Raw genomic sequence first — 19,788 nt, 5'->3', positions numbered from 1 at the left:
CCCTTCAATTTAGGAATTACTGATATGATTTGTGCCTAGGTTTACCAGACGTCCTGAATTTGTATTGTTCGACTGACGTCCTGAAATGTTCGACTTGTATTTGCTTATTTTTACCGGCAAAGGTGAACTGACGCTGTTGGATGGTCAACATTATATAAATACGGACGTGTTTATTTCTACGTGGGGCAACTCTGATGAAGGTGGTGTTGGGCCAACTCTGTAGCTAAATCGCGTGGGGCAGTTTGCTAATCCGTCCCTGCGTGCCGGCAGTGTGTTTGCTTACTAGTGTTGCAAGATAAACAGTGGCTGAGAAATGACAAATACACTGATGATCAGTGGCGTATTTACGATTTTGTTTCGGAGGGGGCTTTGCTAACTTTATTCCTGGAAATGTGAAAATTCTGTAAGATATTTCATTTATTTAAAATAGTAAATAAAATTCCGGGAGAAGGCTTAAGCCAGGAACCCCCCTTAAATACGCCACTGTTGATGATGATCATTGTTAAGTGTCAGTTGGTATTAGAAAGGGTCTTATGAGGTACCTACTATTGAAAATGCTAAAGTAATTAAGTGTACTGTTTAAAAATATTAATTTGTTTGTAAATGCCAAAACTACTTATGTACTGCAGGCTAGATTAGAAATCTGCTTTAAGTTTTCTTATTTTAATTTTACAACGCACATCCTATATTTATAGTGGAGAAGTATGTTAACCTTATGTATATCATCTTGTATGTGTAATTCACAACAAACGTAAAAAAAAAAAAAAAAAAAAATGTATAGACTATGTAAAATTTTCTGACTTTTTACAGAAATATGTCTTCCCAAAATATCCCAATTTGGCGGAAAGGATATTTAATTATTTCTTGTCGTGTGGTCCACCTACAAGCAGACACCTGAATCCAACAGTTTTTAAACAACAATCCGAAAAATTTCTCACAGTAATGTCAGACGAACGACAAGCAGAAATATATTTAAAGGTAAGTGTAGGAATATTTATATTATTATTATTATGATACGTACAGTATTTATACACAGACAGTGGCTGGACCGTGTCTGATCCAAGACGAACTCCTGTGGGGGAGGTGAAACTGTGTCAGTTTTCTCTCTTTCACTGGACTTTACAACATTGGTGTCTATCGCACTAGAGGGAGCGAACAACCCTTCGCCTTCTCTCTGGATCCGCCTATGTACACTCATGTCCAAAATTATTGTCGCATATCTATAAATATGTTGTTGTAGGAATATAATTTGATAACGAATTCGCCCAGTATTTCTTACAATGTTAGTTTGTATACAATCGGCAAAGATATGTATGTGGCAAATTTCATGTCAAAACAGCAGTAAATACAAACAATAAAACGAAAATAAAACTTTCTTGTCCACTTAGCAACATTTTGTTTTACTCATTTTAATTTTCGTATTTATAATTCATTTCCTATGAAATTTACCACAAATATACATTTCCCGATTATACACAAAGTATCAGTATTAATAGTACTCTGCAAAATCATTATCAAATTATATTCTTACAAGAAGACAGTTATAGACATGCGACAATAATTTTGGACATGAGTGTACACAGACAAATTTTGGGAAATGATTTTCCCTTACTAAAGAACATAACAGAAAACATATCATAGAATGACGTACTAACATGAGTGCGTAAAATCTTCATTTCGGACTCTCCCGCTGAAAATTCGTTGAAACGATTAAAAAAAAAAAAAGTGTCGGATCGAGATTGGGTAGAAGAACTTAGAAATTATTTTATCCCGTAGGTTCCATTAGTGTACCGCCGGATGTATCAGTTCACACTTCTTGATTTATCATCAGTTGTAGAAGACAATAAATTTTCTCTCTTTGCTACTACGAAGCCGACGGTATCACGGCCCTTGTTCCAAATGTAAAACCTTCATCTATAATCTGCCAACAATATATCGCCGCCTGCCAAGCGTAACAGGAAATACGCTCTCACTTCGTTTAGTTTGCAAGCTTTCTGTTACGGAAGCAGCATGAAGCAGAGAACATCAAATTGTTTTAAACTCAGAAACGTGTTGTTGAGAAAGTGAAATTAATGACAAAATTGTATGTGAATAGCTGTTTATCTCATGGACGCAAAAGAAGAAAACAGATGTTTAAGTACTAGGACTATACGATTCTAATTAAGGGGGCAGATTGCTAAATATTTTTCAAAAGCTAACAATTTTTCTTTTGACAGTTTTTCGTAAATAAAAATAGATAATGAAATGTAACTTACCTCAGTAATAGATAATTTTATACTACACTCGAAAATACGAATCGGAAGAATTTTCAGTGTTGCCATCCATAGAAATTACAGTGTGACAAGAACTTGAATTACCTAAAAATCTAGGTTATGGCAGCGACTAGAAAAATGAACTTATCGGCAATTGATGACTTATCATGCTGTCTATGTTCCTTGTTAACGACTTTTTAAATCATATTTGTATTTATATTGTAATAAAGAGTACAAAATAAGTAATTTTTAATAAACAGTAGAATTAAAATACAAATATTATTTAAAAAGTAGTTAACAAGGAACACAGACAGCATAAGTCATCAATTGTCGTCGAGTTCATTTTTCTGGTCGTTGCCATAACCTAGATTTTTAGGTAATTCAAGTTCTGGTCACACTGTAATTTCTATGGATGGCAACACTGAAAATTCTTCCGATTCGTATTTTTGGATGTAGAATAACATTTTCTATATTGAGGTAAGTTACATTTCATTCTCTCTTTTTATTTACGAAAAACTTGCAAGAGAAAAATTGTTAGCTTTTGAAAAATATTTAGTAGTCTGCTCCCTTCATCATTAAACAGTTTTACCCAATCTTGATCAGACGTTTCATTCTCTGTTCATTATTTTTTCCCCTTCCTACAAATTTTCGACGGAGTATAACTCTAAAATAGCGCATTTGTGAATCCATGATGGTATTATATTGTATATGGTATATTGTTTTTGTATATTGTATATTGTTTTGTGAATCCATGATGGTATATTGTTTTTTCTTCTTTTCATTTGTTATATTTTTCCAGTTTATTTTTGAACACCCTGTGTATTAAAAAATCGATATACAAATTGAAAATATAACTTCATCGTGAATGGAAAGAAATGTTCTTTTTTTTTTTTTTTAAACTTTTGTATGTTTATTTTATGGTAGACATTTCTTTCCATTTATATATTATATGCAATAGCCTTTCTTTTTCGAGTCCATGTGTGGTGCCTTTAGCCTCCCTTTAAATAAAACACGGATCGAACCGAACTTCTCGGTAAGAGTTATTTTTATTTCAAAGCTATATGCCATTTTCTAAGCTGTTCTATGTACTCCACTTGGCAGATTGAAGTAACTGTATTTCCAGGGGCGGAGAGAGTTACTAATTCGTTTCATCCCCATCCCGCAACGACACCCAGATATGTAACTAATTCATTCCGTTTTATGGAACGAGGAACAAAACGCTTTTTTTTTTTTTTTAATTTAACTATAAACGAGGCATGGAAAATAAAGTTCCAAACACTGAGTAGGTCTTACTCTTGAATCATTTGAAAGACTAAGTTATGTAAATTAGAAATGTTTAATGTGAATTCTATCCTTGAACTCACAAATTTTCATGCTATAATTCAATTCATTCCGTAATTGTTTCCCAATAGTTTGTCAATTGTCTAAACAACAGCTCAAATTCTGAACTTCAACTCATCAGTCTATAATGATAAAGATGGCATAAACGCCAAACAGAATTCAAGTGGTGCCAGATCAGGGGAGCGAAACTACCACTTCACCTACAGTGTAGCTTCTCGCTAGCTGTACCAATTGAACAGTTAGGTAGCATCACTCCTGAGATTAGTCAAGTGTTCGATAAAAGTCCACATTCAACAGAACATGAGACCACTTCAAAGTTTCAACGAGATGAAGCCCCACCTTATTTTTGTCTCACTTCTGAATGTCATGCCGCTGAACCACAACGTAATTTCTTCGGAGTTTAACATCACTTTCAGGACCGAAGCTATATAAGACATTGACCTACAACTTAACATGAAATCCGAATTACAAGACCTCCCACCGTGAATTGAAGCCAAGTTTACCGTGTCAAAAGCGTGTACTAACCGTATATCCAGAAGGGAGCTCTACCGAAGAATAACATTGGTACAGCTGGAGATGAAAACGCATTGTAAATGAAGTGGGCTCTTCGCGCTCCTGATCTCAACTCATTAACTTCTTTGTGAGGTTTTATGCAATGGATAAAATGTCGTGACATTAGAAATTTTGAAGTGAAGAATTAGAGCAGCTATTCAGTGAGTTGGCAAACAAGTTGGAAAGAGTTGGGGATGGAGTGAATTTATATAAAGAGAACATTTGTCGAGTCACGAATGGAAACCACATTGAGAATCTCTAACGTATGTGAAACTTCGAGTTCGTTTTTCAAACGATACTTGTTTCCATTTCATAGTTGTGGTATTTATCGTGATATAGCAAATTCAATTTGTATCAATCGTATGTTTTCTTACATTGCATGTTACATAGTACCATATTACTTTTCCTTTTTTTTTCTTCTTTCTTTTAAAGATGTACTCCGAAAATTCCGAAGTGAAAGAAGAGAGTTTCGAAGAACTGATAACTGCTGCGTATGATGTAGCAATGGAGCATCATCCGAAGGGACCTCAAACTTGTCCTCTTAGTTCCCAAACTATTCAGGCCATTGCGAAATCGGCGGTAAGTCTAGTACAATCTATTTATACTACAAAAACATCTGTCTGTGAGTAACTCCAATTTCTAATAGTTAATCGCTGCATGTGTGCAGTGTTCGAAGTGGAGAAAATGCAGAGGCGGTATGTTTTATTGTCATTTTGACTAGACATACCGTCTATCTAAATGTTGAAATACAATGAGGGTATGTTGCCTCATTTCTATTTACACAATGACTCAAAACCATCAAAGAGTTTCTCCGTAATTACGGGAAGGCATGGAGAGCCTTTGCCCCTTCCCCAACTTTAAGAAAAATAAAAAAAAATATCACCTTTAGTTGTCTTATAGAGAATTATATATGAAAAGATCTTGGCAATAAGCTGGATTTTATGAATGTGTTACTTGAAACAGTGTTATCAACTGCACATGTTATTTGCATCACGGAGCATTGATTAAGCTGTACTGATATTAAATCTGTAAAATTAAAAGGTTTTGATTTGGTAAGTCATTCATTATTCAAGAGTTAACTTGATTCATGAAGGAGTTTGTATATTCGTTCATAATAAGTTAAATGCTGATGAAATTGATGTATCGGTGTTTAATCTGAAACTTCACTTTGAAGTTGTTGCAATAAGTCTCACTGATAAAGTGTGTATATGTAGTATTTATAGGTCTAATTCGGGTAACTTACGGGTTTTTTTTTTTTTTTTTTTTTTTTTTTTAGAAATCTTGAACTTCTTCTTGACCATTTATGCAAAAAAATACAGTATTATCATTTTGTGTGGTGACTTAAATATAAATTGGATGGTTAACACTAAAGTTAAGACTGATTTACAAAACTTATTAACTTCATTTAATCTCGAAGCTATTGTTAATACGCCTACCCGATTTGGAAAATCAACACTTGATCAAGTAATAGTAACCAGAGAGTGTCGTAACCATAAACTTGAAATATTCAACCTGGGTTATTCTGATCATGATGCGCAATTAGTTAGCTTATCACTTCCATCAACTAACTTACCAGTGTTGCAAAATACTACCAAAATTGAGAAAAGGTTATTTTCACCGAGTAACATTAGTTACTTTTGTTATTTGTTGGCTCTTGAGACATGGGATGGAATCTATTCAGCTTCCACTATGGACGAGAAATTTAACTCCTTCTTAGATGCATACTTGCACTGTTTTAATGTAGCTTTTCCTCTCATGCCAATTAGTAAATGTAATAAAATTAAGAAAAGTTGGATTACAACCTGTATTCGTAACTCCAAACGAAATTTAATTAAGTATGCTAAATTGCTTAAAAATATAAATGTTTGCGTTCACCTCCGGTGCTTGGGGTCCCTGGTTCGATCCCAGCTCGCGCCGTGTGGACTTTGTGGTGGACAAACCGTGCTCGTGGGTTTTCTCGGGGTTCTCCCGTTTCCTCCCACTTTCTTCATTCCACCATTTCACTCATTTCTCATTATCACCGTCTCTTTTAGCCTAACCGGCATAACCGTGGGACGTTAGACTTAAAGATTTCATTTCATTTTTTTCAGATACAAATGTTTCTGATATATTCAGAAATTACGTTAAAAAGTATAAGCAAACATATAAAAAAGTTAAGACAGCAAAGCTAATGCATAATTCCAAAATGATTAATAATTCTAGAAATAAAACTATGTGGAATATTATTCACCAGGTGGTACATACAAATAAAGGTGATATTGCTAATTTGAATCACGTCATTTTTGACAATAAAAGAATTACAAACCCCGTTCAAATTGCAAATAAATTTAATAATTATTTTATAACTTCTCCTCAGGTAGCTCTTGGTGCTCTATCCCATCAAGCTGGTACAAGTGGTTCTTCAAAGATACCTTCTTGTCCAGAATGTATTTTTGTTACCCCAGTAACTATCGATGAAATATTAGATATTATAAGAAAGATGAGAAATAGCAGTTCTGCAGGTCTTGATGAAGTACCGTCCACTATTGTAAAACAATCTGCTTCGATAATTGCTCCCTACCTGACTCATGTAATAAATTTTTCCCTTGAATCAAGCATTGTCCCACAGCGGTTAAAAGTGGCTAAAGTGATTCCCTTGTTCAAGAAAGGCAGTCGTTACAATATTAAGAATTATCGTCCTATCTCAGTTTTGTCTGTATTTTCAAAAATTTTTGAGACGGTAATGTCAAATAGGATAAGGAATTACTTACATTCCATTCCAATAATCTAATATTATCACAACATGGGTTTTTAACTGGCAAATCTACTGATTCTGTAATTTTCGATTTTCTTAGTACTGTTATGCATGCGATAAATAATAAAAAATGGGCAGTTGGACTCTTTGTTGATCTTACTAAAGCATTTGACACTGTAAATCATGATCTCTTACTTTAAAAAATATGCTTTTATGGTATAAGAGAAACTGTCAATAAATGGATCGAGTCTTACTTGAAGGATAGGTGTCAGATAGTTCAAATTACTAACGAAAATAATGGAAAAATACATAAGTTTAGTAGTTATTAAGGTACAGTACTAACTGGTGTACCTCAAGGATCAGTGTTTGGCCCATTGCTCTTTCTTATATACAGTAATAATTTGACACATGAAATATTGACTAATAAATATGTTTTATTTGCTGATAACACCAATGTTGTTATTACAGGTAACTCACGACATGATATTGAATATAATCTAAACATTGCATTTGCACAATTAAGTAACTGGTTAAGTAGCAATAAATTAGTTTTAAACAATGATAAAACTTCCTTGCTAAATTTTTATTATCCTCTTCAAAATAAATTTATTCCATACATAATCGTAAATAACAAAAAAGTTGACTTCTCTATTTCAACTAAATTTCTTGGTGTCACCATTAGTTCGAAACTAACTTGGAATGAGTATATTTCTCAACTCAACAAAAAATTACGTAGTATTTGTTTCGGCCTTCGTAGAGTAAGAGGTAATGTCACAACACATTCTTTAGTTTCAGTGTGCTATGCAAAATTTCATTCTTTAATAACTTACGGTATTATTTTTTTGGGTTATTCTACTGAATGTATTAGCACGTTTTGCTTACAAAAGAAAGCATTAAGGGTTGTGTTTGGATTGTCACCAAAGTCTTCTTGCAAGCCCATCTTTCGAGGACAAAAAATATTACTATTACCTTGTATCTATACAAAATTATCTTGTTTACCGTAAGTAACAAACATTTATTTATTGAAAACACTAACGTCCATAAATACAATACTCGATTCGTTAATAATTTGTATGTTATCCCCCAAAATTTTTCGTTTTTCCAAAAAAAGCATATATATTAACTGTATAAAAATTTTCAATAAGTTACCTGACTTTCTAAAACAAAACAAATCATAATCTATGTCTAAATCTGATTTTCACAATTTCTTAGTAGATAAATGTTACTACTCGGTAAATGAGTTTTTTGAAGACAATGTATAAATGTTTTTTGTTAATTATGTTATGAATGTGTAAGGTTATAAAAGTCATAGTTATGTATGTATTACTCTATTTGTAATTTTTTATAGCATATATGTAATTTATTTTTTTACAACTGTATGCGTACTCGAGAATACTCTCATTTATATGCAAAACAGGCAAATAAATAAATAAATACGCAAAAGATAATCTTCAAACCAATGTGGTAATTGAATAGTAGGAAAAGGGGAGAAATTCCCAGGCACCTCTGAACACTTCCCCGGAACTCGTTCGCTTTGTGCTCTCTAAGGGGGAAACTTGGTAATGACATATTCATAATATTCATAATAATTGCAGTTATGCATATTTGTAGCTTAAATTTAACGTGGTGTTTTAGTGATTACACAAATTACAATTATAAGCATACTTTATGAAGACGCTCTCACGGAGGGTACCCAAGCACCTTTATACGCTATGTGCATTAGAAAAACTGATTTTTCAGGTCTTTTGAGAAAGTGAACTGATAAACCATAACCTTTTCAATATTGTACAGGGGTATTTTCTTGCGAGTCAAAGTTCGTTTTAGAATATGTTTGGATTGTTTTGGAATATAATATATTAACACTTAGTCTGCAAGATACTTTCCTAGTACAAGTATACTTTCGGCACACACTAACTTCCCCGCCTCCACCTCGAAGTGTTTCAATTTCCACATTGCTTCACACTGGTCGTGGATATAAATGTTCTTAAATCCTATTGCTACAAAAGATGAAACTAACGTTTACGCTAGGATTCCATAACTAAAGCCTGTGACAAACATCTTGGCATTTCTGCTAAACGAATAAAACGCAAGCTCTGACGCGACGTTGCCGAGTGCTAAGGGGTGTGGCTATGGCTAAGCAGACGAACTACAGCGCGATCAGGTGGCAGAGGATAGACGTGGATGTGTACAAAATAAATGTGGCAATTCCGCTGGCCTCTCATTTGCTAGCAGCATTTAAAGGGAACTTGGAGCGCCGCCTTCAAATGCCAAGATGTTTGTCACACCGTTTAAATGCCAAAGTGCTTAATGAAAGTCTCATCAACATTAATAAATAAATAAATAAAATAAAATAATAAAAACAATCTCTAAAAAGCCAAAAGTGAATACAGCTTTGGTGTGTTTCTACGATAGCAAAGGAATTATTCATTATCAACCTATTCCTAAGGGGAAAATTTTCACTAGGAGTTTGTATTTGGAGCATTTTCACTTGAATCGCCTACGGAAAAGGATTCTTCGAGTATTTAGCACCTGGTAGTTAGTTCCTTCTGCAACATAATGTATCGGCTGGCCTCTGTTAGTTGTAACTATACTGCCAATTTTGGTCCCAAAACACGTGTTTATGTGTGTGTATCTACTAACCACTCACTCTACTCCTAAGATCTGTCTCCGTTCCATTATTTTGTTTCTAAAACTCGAGTTAGCATTGAAAGGGAGCCTTTTTGGTGACTTTCAGGACATGTAAAGCGCTTACCCTTCGAGTTTTCGAACCATACCACAGACTTGTAGAAATCATTCCAGGCATTGTTAGATCATGTCAAATGTATCGATGTAGGAGTGATATACTTAGGATTACAGATAGTATCTTACTGTCAGACTTAATACATTTTTCGTATCATTGCTGTATGAAACCGTCGAAAATGTTGGTTAAATGATCGATAAGTTCTTGATTCGCTCCTAGACCATATGAATATCCTGATAACAGACATCAGGTCTGTAAATTTCCTTCGGGTTTTGTAGTTTTCTTCCACTGCGTCGTTGAAAAGGTGATAACTCGTATTTTCAATTTTTGCGATTCGGAGCTTTTGGCATAAACCTAATGACAAAGCAATAACCCATGTTCTAGTAAACCTTCGTGCGTCACAAGACATCGATTGCTGAGAAACAATCGATTACAGCGTTTGCTTGCACGTCAATTGATGGCAACTTCAGGTGATACCTCGTATGCCAGTGTGTTCAATGTATTATTTATAGCCATATGAGCTATGATGTGAACAGCTGTATTAGTGTGTTTTTAAAGGATAAAACCTTTTTTAGAAGGTCTGAAATGTTAATATTGTGAATCGATATAGTGACGTTTTTCTTCGCCTCGTGAAGAACTAACAAATTGAACATACGAGGTATCACATCTTCAACAACACACTGGAGTCACTCAATTTCTCTATCACTATTTACACATCTACCTGCTGTCTTATTTAAGATGGAAGGCTTAATCTTAAGACGTTTGAAGAAACTTAACATTTTATTTCATTTTTGTTTCTTTTTAGTTCCATCGGAAACCTCAAGTGTCTACAACATACTTAACGCATTGGATAATGGAGCATTGCCCTCGAATTCTTATAGGACTTAACCGATATGTCATGCACCAATTAGCGACATCTTACAGGAATATCGGAAAAGAAGAGCCAAACGGCGTTGGACAAAACAGAGGGGTAAGCGTTTTAAAACCATTTATATCGATCTTACATTTGTAATAAAATGTAAAATTTATTTATTTTATGTATAGGTATAAAAGAACTGAAATGGGATTTCTTTATTCAGTTGATGATTTTTCCCGACGATTGTTTCTCTTAATTACTCTACCAACTTCCTAGGGCTATTTTAGCACACTCAAGTTCCGTCATTAGTTATATATATCAGGGGTGCCCACAGAGGGGGGGCTATGACGCAAACTGCGTCATTGAAATATTTGGGAGGGTTAAAATCTATATAAATATGTTTGAGGGAGTGTAAAAATTAATCGAAAAGATTTTTTCATGGAAGAACCCCTACGGATAGACAATAGGGGAGTGTGTCATGGACATAAATCAGAAAATAGTACTTGAAAAGTATAGTTCGCTTCACACTAGCGACATTTGTAGGACAATTCTGTCAAATATATCTTGGTTGATTATGGTCACAGACGCTATTATTGGCAATTGAAGATCTGTATTGAAAGAATTCTGGAACGATATGCACCACTGTATATATATATATATATATATATATATATATATATATATATATATATATATATATATATAATATTAGCTGAACTTGCGCTTCATTCGCATATGAGCATAAATATCCTTCTCATTTCTCACAACATCTGTACATGTCCCTTTACAGACACAAGTGAAAGACGACTTGATAAAAAAAATTGGCAAGGCGTATCATAAAGGGGATATTTTTTCGATTATTTCTTTCTCAATATCTCGTCCTTTTACAAGATTTGAGCCTACTTCCGGTTGGAGTTTCCAATTCACGCATGACCAGTGTTTTCTTTCTTCTTGCATGCAGTATGTAATAAACAAATACATTACATACATAATTAATTATAATGGCAGTTATATATGGTGTTCATTGGGTAAAACACTCCAAAAGTATTCATCTTTACACTGGAGAAAGGTTAGAAAACTTTCCTTCCTTTTTCATTATTATTTGGAAATGAAACAAACGCCTGAGACATATGCAACCGTCTCGGGCGTTATACATAATGCGTCTCAACGTCTACGCATTATACATTCCAACATATCCAATGTATTATGCGTAGGATATGATGCTTTAGTTTTTTTTTTTTTAATTTCAACCCTTCCAGTGTACCCTTAAAAATGCAATAAAGAAATAATGGTCATGTTTTTTTTTTTTTTTTTTTTTTTTTTTTTTTTTTTTTTTTTTTTTAATATTCAATTAGAACTAGACAATCTATACAAAATTTCCAATCGATCAGTGAAAACGTCATCTTTCTAGAGTCTGTAGTTTCCGAGATCTCATTGTCGAAAGGATTTGCCACAAACATATAAACGTCCAAGAAACGTGCACAAATCACTTGCATTGATTTTGGAGAAGGCTTATTAAAATATAAAGGCTTTGAACAATAATTTTAAATCATTAACTTTATGAAAAAGATCTAGTTAACTTACTTATTTAAAGTACACATACTCAAAATGTTTGTGTCTGTTAAACGTGAAATCACACAACCGTAAATGAAAGATTGAAAGCCAAAGTTATAGGTTGGAGCTCAGTCGCTTTTAATTGCTATTGTAACATTATAATAGAAATGGTGTTTGTTGTTGCTTTTACATTTGAAAGTAATTTGTCGACAGCTCACGATATAAAATCTATGCCCTCGAAACAATTTTCTGGTGACGCCATTGACAGGCCTTGAAAAGTACTGGGTTAATCGAAAAGCTCATTCGAAATATGAAGACAGTTTGTCAACAGCTTTTGTCGTTCTCGAGATACAGTGTGCTTTAAAGCACATATAAATGCACATGAACAATTTGTTTGGGCAGCGATGTACAAAACTTAAAATAATTTCTAGAATTGTTGTTCAGAGAGCATTACTGTAAAAACAAAGCAGTAATTACTGACGATTAGGGTATGAGCTGAAAAGTTTGTTCTGGAAAACCTAATTGTTCCCAAATTTTGAAGAGAATACTTAAGAAATTTAAAATTAGAACAGAAATATTCTCAGAAAATAGTACCTGTATTTGAAAAGTATAGTTCGCTTCACACTAGCGACATTTGTAGGACAATTCTATCAAATATATCTTGGTTGATTGTGGTTAGAGACGCTATTATGGGCAATTGAAGATCTGTATTGAAAGAATCTTGAAACGATATGCACTAGGGACCTTGAACTTTACCCCTTGATGCAATTCTGCATACGCTACTGCTGTATATACAGGTACATAGAAATCGAATATTAAAAAAAATATATACTTTCCTTCGTATTCGTTGAAAACTCGATTGTTCACAACAAAATTATACAAAACGGAAATAAATAAGAATTCTATTAACTAGTAACACCTCGTACTTCGTTGAAGATTCAACCAAATAATGTCTACAGAAGATGCAATAAAACAATCCACAAATGGAAGTTAAATCACAAAAATATTTATAAATGAAGGTTCAACAAAGAAATATTTTACAAATCAATATTCAACTAGAAAACATCTACAGATAAGTTGTCAAAAGCAATCTACAAATTAACGTTAAATCAAGCAATACCTACGCATGAAGGTTCAACTAAAAATATCTTGAAATAAAGGTTCAACAAAAAAATATCTACAAATGAAGATTCACTTAAAACATATTTACAAATGAAGGTTCAGTAAAGTAATACTTGTACATGAAGGTTCAACCAAAAATACTCACAAGTCGAGATCCGATAGAAAATATCTGCAAGTGAAGAGCTATAAATGAAACGATCAACTAAAAACATTTACAAATGAAGATTCAGTCAAAAATATCTGCACGTAAAGATTGAACCCAAACAAAATCTACAAATCAAAAATTCTACTAGAAAATATCTCTACAAATGAAAGATTCAACAAAAAATATCTACAAATGAAAGATTCAACCAAAAAATACATACAAATGAAGGTTGAATCAAAAATATTTGCACATGAATGTTCAACAAAAGATATATATACTGTATTTATAAATCAATATCCAACTAGAAAATATCTTTAAATTAAATGAATAGTTAACCAAAAATATATACGAATGAGGGCTCAACTTAAAATATTTACGTATGAAGGTTCAACCAAAAATATCTAGACATGAAGGTTCAACCAAAAATATCTAGATTTGAAGTTTCAACCAAAAATGTCTGAACATGAAAGTTCAACTAAAAATATCTAGAAATGAAGGCTCAACCCAAAAAAAATTATCTACAAATGGAGGATTAACCGAAAGCAATCTATAAATGAAGGCTGGACCCTGAAACATCTACGAATGAAAGGTTCAACAACAACAACAACAACAACAAAAACTACAAATGAAGGTCAACCGAAACATATCAAAAACGAAAGTTCAACCAGAAATATCTACACATAAAGATTGAACCAAAAATATATACACATAAAGATTGAACCAAAAATATATACACATAAAGATTGAACCAAAAATATCTACACATAAAGATTGAACCAAAAATATCTACACATGAAGATTCAATCAAAAATATTTACACATGAAGAACTCAAAAATATCTACAAATGAAGGCTCAGCCAAAAAATATCTTTAAATTAAAGTTATACCAAAAAAACTTACAAATGGAAAGTTGAACCAAAAATATTTGCAAATAAAAGTTCCAAACAAAAAAATTCTATAAATGAAAGTCCTAGCAAGAAATCTGTAAATGAAGGTTTAACCAAACAATATGTTTAGTAAGGTCATGCGTGAATTGGTCTTTCTGCTATCGTTTAACTGTTAATACTTCAATGGAAGCTCAGAGGATTCACTGTCCACAAGTGTTAAATCGGATAAAGGGTGACTCTGAAACAGGCAAATGTGGGCTCTTGGGTGATATAGAGGTAGGGGTGTACATTTTCTGGACTTAAACGCCTATAGAAGGTGATGTAACGGTGCATTATACTTCAACTGCTTTTAACCCTCGAGTACATATTTTACAGAAGACTAGATGAACCACTGAGTCGCTTTGTTATGAAAGCATACAACTGGAAATAAACCATTTTTCACCGAGGATTAAATCCGGGGTGCCCGATTGGTTGGCTAGTCCTTATCTCTTGAGACTGTATCTACACTCAGGAGATGACACTAGGAGCTATTACTTTTATTCCCTGCCTTCGTGTCTGTCGCGCTTCCATTCTCTCAATGGGTATCCAAGCTGCAGATTCCTCTAAATTACGCTGTGGCAGGATTGTGACTACTCATCACACCCCTACACAAAATTAGATCCACCTTCTCAGTTATCACCAACACAGTAGTAAGAGTTTCAGTGTGGTGCTGTGGTTTTCGCGTCGTACCACCAGATGTCAGTCATATGACTTCTGTGTCCATAACTAACTAATTCTATGGCCGGAGATTCAATACCACGTTCTTAAAAGCTCTCCATTGACTTCTGTCCTTAGCCAACTGGATCCAGTTTCTACTTTGTATTAATATCTCCGAGATCCATCTTAGTATTGTCCTTCCATCTATGCCTATAACTTTCTAATGATCATTTTCCAATTGGATTTCCAGCTTAAACTTTGAAAGCGTTCCTACTTTCTTCCATTTTGGTTACATAATCTGCCCACCTAAGTCTCCTAGATTTGTTGACCCTAATATTTGGTAAACGGTATAAACTTCGCAGTTCCTCGTTATGAAGTTTCCGCGATTCTCCATTCAAATTCCTTTTGGGTCCGAATATTCATCTCAGTATTTTATTCTCACTAGTCAGATACTTTCAGTCTGTATTCTTTCCTCAGAGTAAGCGGACGTGTTTCGCAACCATACAATACAACAGGCATGATTATCGTTTTGTATATTTTAAGCTTCAAATTCCTCGACAGAATTCGTGACGACGAAAGATTCAGAACCTAATAATAACACGAATTCCGTGCTTTTAGTCGACATTTAATTTCTTAGTGAATATGGTTTTGGTCTGGTAATATTGATTCTAGATATTTGAAAGTATCCACTTTGTCGAAAGTATTACTCGATATTTTAACGCATCCATAATTTGCCGTATTATTATCCCGACGCACTTCCATGTATTTAGTTTTCTCTGCATTTACTTCTAAACCCATGTCCCTCCAAGCGTTTAATAAGACCCCTGCAGTTCTTTCTGCTGTTCTTCTATCATCCCCTACTATATTTACATCATATTCAACATAAGCATCTGCATTCCATAAGTCACCGACCATAAAAAGAGGTAAACAGGATCATGCAATTTCATATATACAACCACGCATTACCCGTTTTACTATTACTCGTGGAGAAGTTAACGAATTTACTCTATTAAGGAACTCGACCGACATAAATTAATCTAGCTGTCTATTGCCAAAAAAGAACATGATTCAAACATTCGCTTTCATTCAACAGTTATCGTGTGGAGTAACGGACGGACGGACCTGTTAACCCTATAATGTTATATGGCCTGCTAACGTAATCTTAATAAGTACATTTTGCACTTTTTTTTTTTTTTTTTTTTTTTTTTTGCTTGTACCTCTAAATGTTTTGACCAGTGTATTTTTTTTGCTTGCAGTCTATAGACTTATCGACTCCAGTTCTGGACCGTGAAATGGACTTTGCCGATGAGGAGGTGGAAATAATGTTACCAGTCTCTCAAGTATGGCTTCTGGCGTGTAGTTTACCTAAATTGTACATAAAACCAACGATGATTCATTCGCCGGGCACGGGCAACGGTCTTTCATCTCTCGATTCACAAGGTTTCATCGCTAGAATGGTACGATCTCTTATTCTTAATTAAGATATTTCAGTTTTATATATATATATATATATATATATATATATATATATAATATGATTAATTTAGTGTTCTGTAGAAAACTGTTTATCACAAGGCGAGACAACAATAGGTAGGATGTGCTAGTTAAGTGTACAATTTATAACATTCGTTTTTATTCATAATGTCTTAGCGTTAAAGTAAATAGAATCCTGGTTGAGGTAACCAATTTATAACACACCAACTTTACGGTCATAAAAGTATTATAGCTAAGGGGTCGCCGATTTATAACAGTCTTTTCCAGGGATGAGAAAATCTCAAGAATAAACCAATTTATAACAAACCATTTTCTTTGGTTATGTTTTAACTTAAGATTTAGGTTATGTTAGCTAAAAAAAAAAAAAATCAGTTCAAGCCTGCGCAACAAATTTTATCAAAAGATTCAAAATTCTTGTTAAGTGGCCAATCGAAATGAAAGAAGACTCAACGTCGTTAATTTAAATTGAATGAAAAAAAAATAATATATCAAACTTACATATGCTTAACTCTATTAGCAGTATTCGAAATTATAAAATTGAAATTTGGTCGTGATTGTTTATTGGTGCCAATAAGTCAACAGTTACATTGTAGTTCTCCAAAGCAACAGAATAGAGTCTGTTAGATATTTGCCTACATCGCAGTACGTTCAAACAATTACGATATTATGTTACTACATTGACTTAAATTCAAAATTGTATCAATTTTCATATTTCAATATCTTTACAATACATACTCAGTTCGTGATCACTTAAGAATAACAGTCCATATGCTCTAATTATTCATTTAACAAAATGACATTATCATTACTAAAATTATTATTAAGTAGACGTTCATTGTTTATAACCCTGTCATTAATTCAAATGAGGCGACAACATAAGCCCTACACGACTGCTACTACATTCTCATTATACTTTAGAACAATCAAGTAGCATGTATCAATCGTACATAATACATCTACAAAAAAAATCTACTATTAATGAGATGATATATTTACAAATGAAAAAAAAAATGCTCTACTTCTACTTCTCTACGCCAGGGTTTACATATTTTATGAGAGATTAGAACGTCATTATCAACATTATTATCACTTTTAACTTCACAATATAATGTCATTAATTTTCAAGAGCAATGGATACACGATAAGATTCCAGATTGTGTTTAAGAACGACAAACTTGATAAATGTAAATACGTATATGTTTATCAGTAAAGTCGAGCGTCAGTTAGCTACGTAGATTTCCGATGAGGCAAATATGTAAGAAATTCGCATTAATGGCACCTTTAAACTAAACATGTGCCCAAGACAGACTTGCACGGAAGCATATTCGAACAAGATTTTAAATATATAGAAAAAAAAACTACAACTGGAGGTTAGCTGAAATCTGCACAGATCAAGTATGCACTCGCATATCATGAGACAACAACAATGAAAAACCGGTATATTTACTATCCTAAATTACCAAAACCCTTTTCACATTTAAGACCCGAGTCATATGGACGAAATCATTTTCAAAATATAATTTCTTAACCTACATAAAGCCCTAACCTACGCAATTGGAAATACATGTAAAAAAAAATATCGCGAAACAGAATAACAAGACATTATTTCACCGTAAGCACACAAGTTCAATTTACCTAACCTAAACACGCAATTAAAATGTATATTCCCCGAAATATATCACAAGACAACACTAAAGTACATTATTTAACAGTAAGCCCACAATGTGATTTCCTAACCTAACAATCAAAATAGATGTATATTATGGGACACATTAAATTTAAGTCTTACCTAACCTAAGCAACCTAAACACGTTATTTAATAAGGCACACGTTAAAATGACATTTCAGAGCTAAGATATTACTTAATCTAACAATAAAGGAAAACCGTATCAATTCTCACATGGAAAATATTAATATCAAGCGGTGCGCTTAAAGTAAAGTTCACCAACAATTTTTGATGTTGATCACATATTCTTATGATATCATTCTATTGAGTGGTAACGAGATGAGCTGTCTAAACGCGTAACGCCTTTTACTTTAACTATACATATTTATTTCGAACACTCCATTTGGTGAATTTGTGATTCTGTCTATAATCGGAACAAGAAGAGAATAAATAAATGGATTAATATTACCAAGTGAGTGTTCCTACAGAATAGTTTCCCGGTCCTTGCTACCTGGATTCCTAGCTTCACAGGACAGAATAGGTTACCAAACCTATTTATTCACACGTCGAAATCAATTTCCTCAGGTATCAGTTCCACGTCCTATTGAATATGGGACCCTGGTCCTAGTATCTGGTGAAATAAACCTCGACAACTATACTTCCTGCCCCATTACTTCATATTGCTCGTAATGGCGGAAGTAACACTCGATGGCGTTTGGCCAAAACTTGTTTCAATGAATTTTTTACTTTAGTCAGACTCCTCAGTGTTTCTTTTTCTTCCAAAATAAATCAGGTTATTCCAATCGATAATTTATAATAGGTTAACTTCCAAAATTCTACACTTTTGATTACTAAATTTCTAAATTTGAGGAGTCGACTTAGGCCATCGTTCTTTTCTCACTGTAAAACGGCGTTTCACTGCGTCATCATACTCGCGTCACCAGACCTTAATAATAGCGGTTTTAATATTACATAGTCGATTACGAACTAAAACAAATTTATATCCCTTCTGTTGCCCTACAAAACCCTATTCAAATAAGCAGTCGGTCTATCTATTCCATGACATTTCATAATTATCGGAAAAGACTACATAACATAAATTTTAAACTCACCTAATTACTCCTTGAAAATAGCTGTTGTCGTTATGACAACCCATGTTCTCACTGCTCAACAAAGTCGCCATTTTTCGGTATAGATGCCCGTATAGCGATTCAAACGCCCTCTTGCGGTCGCAACCGAAATGATCGCCACGTTCCCAACAAAAGAACGACGAAAAGGAAAAAGAAGAAAACAACAGAGTAAGTTAACATGGGAAGCCAATCTTCCTCGCGATTATTTCTGAACTAATATGTTTTCGTAAGGTAAAGTAAATTGAGGTAGAATAAAAGTGTAAATCAAATTTTACTATATTGCTATAACATGAGTAGAATTATTACAGTAGCTCGAAATAATTGAAAAAAAAATAAATAATTCGAAATTTTCGTGGTAAATTATTGGGGTGTTCGCGTATCTCATATGTGTTTGCATATCACATATAAAACTAGTAACTCTTTTGTGCCATTTATTTCATTGGCAGCGAAACAAAATAACATAAAAAAAACGAATCTTTGGAGGCACTCGGGTGCAGTATTACAATACACGAACCAACTTGAACGCTGCGATACACATTACAATACGGGTAAACATTACAATCCGGGAGCCAACTCAAATAGAATGTAAACAACCGTTAATCGGTCTGTTACAAATTTG

The 19,788-nt window shown here is 33.6% G+C and overlaps 1 protein-coding gene across 2 annotated transcripts in view; it reads left to right on the top strand.

Moving 5' to 3' along the window:
• Window positions 1–19,788, top strand: part of LOC145692790 (uncharacterized) — a 163,485-nt gene that overhangs the window by 120,929 nt on the left and 22,768 nt on the right. For both annotated transcript variants that reach the window (XM_081768268.1, XM_081768269.1), the window contains exons 3-6: window positions 811–978; window positions 4,578–4,724; window positions 10,425–10,589; window positions 16,136–16,336. In XM_081768268.1, coding sequence (XP_081624394.1) covers window positions 811–978; window positions 4,578–4,724; window positions 10,425–10,589; window positions 16,136–16,336 — 681 coding nt within the window. The remainder of the gene's footprint in view (window positions 1–810; window positions 979–4,577; window positions 4,725–10,424; window positions 10,590–16,135; window positions 16,337–19,788) is intronic.

The sequence above is a fragment of the Thermobia domestica genome, chromosome 8 (assembly GCF_964235325.1).
Source record: "Thermobia domestica chromosome 8, izTheDome1.hap1.1, whole genome shotgun sequence".
Taxonomy (NCBI): Eukaryota; Metazoa; Arthropoda; class Insecta; order Zygentoma; family Lepismatidae; genus Thermobia; species Thermobia domestica.
The sequence above is the reverse complement of the archived record's forward strand: the minus strand, read 5'-3'. Positions and strand labels throughout refer to the sequence as shown.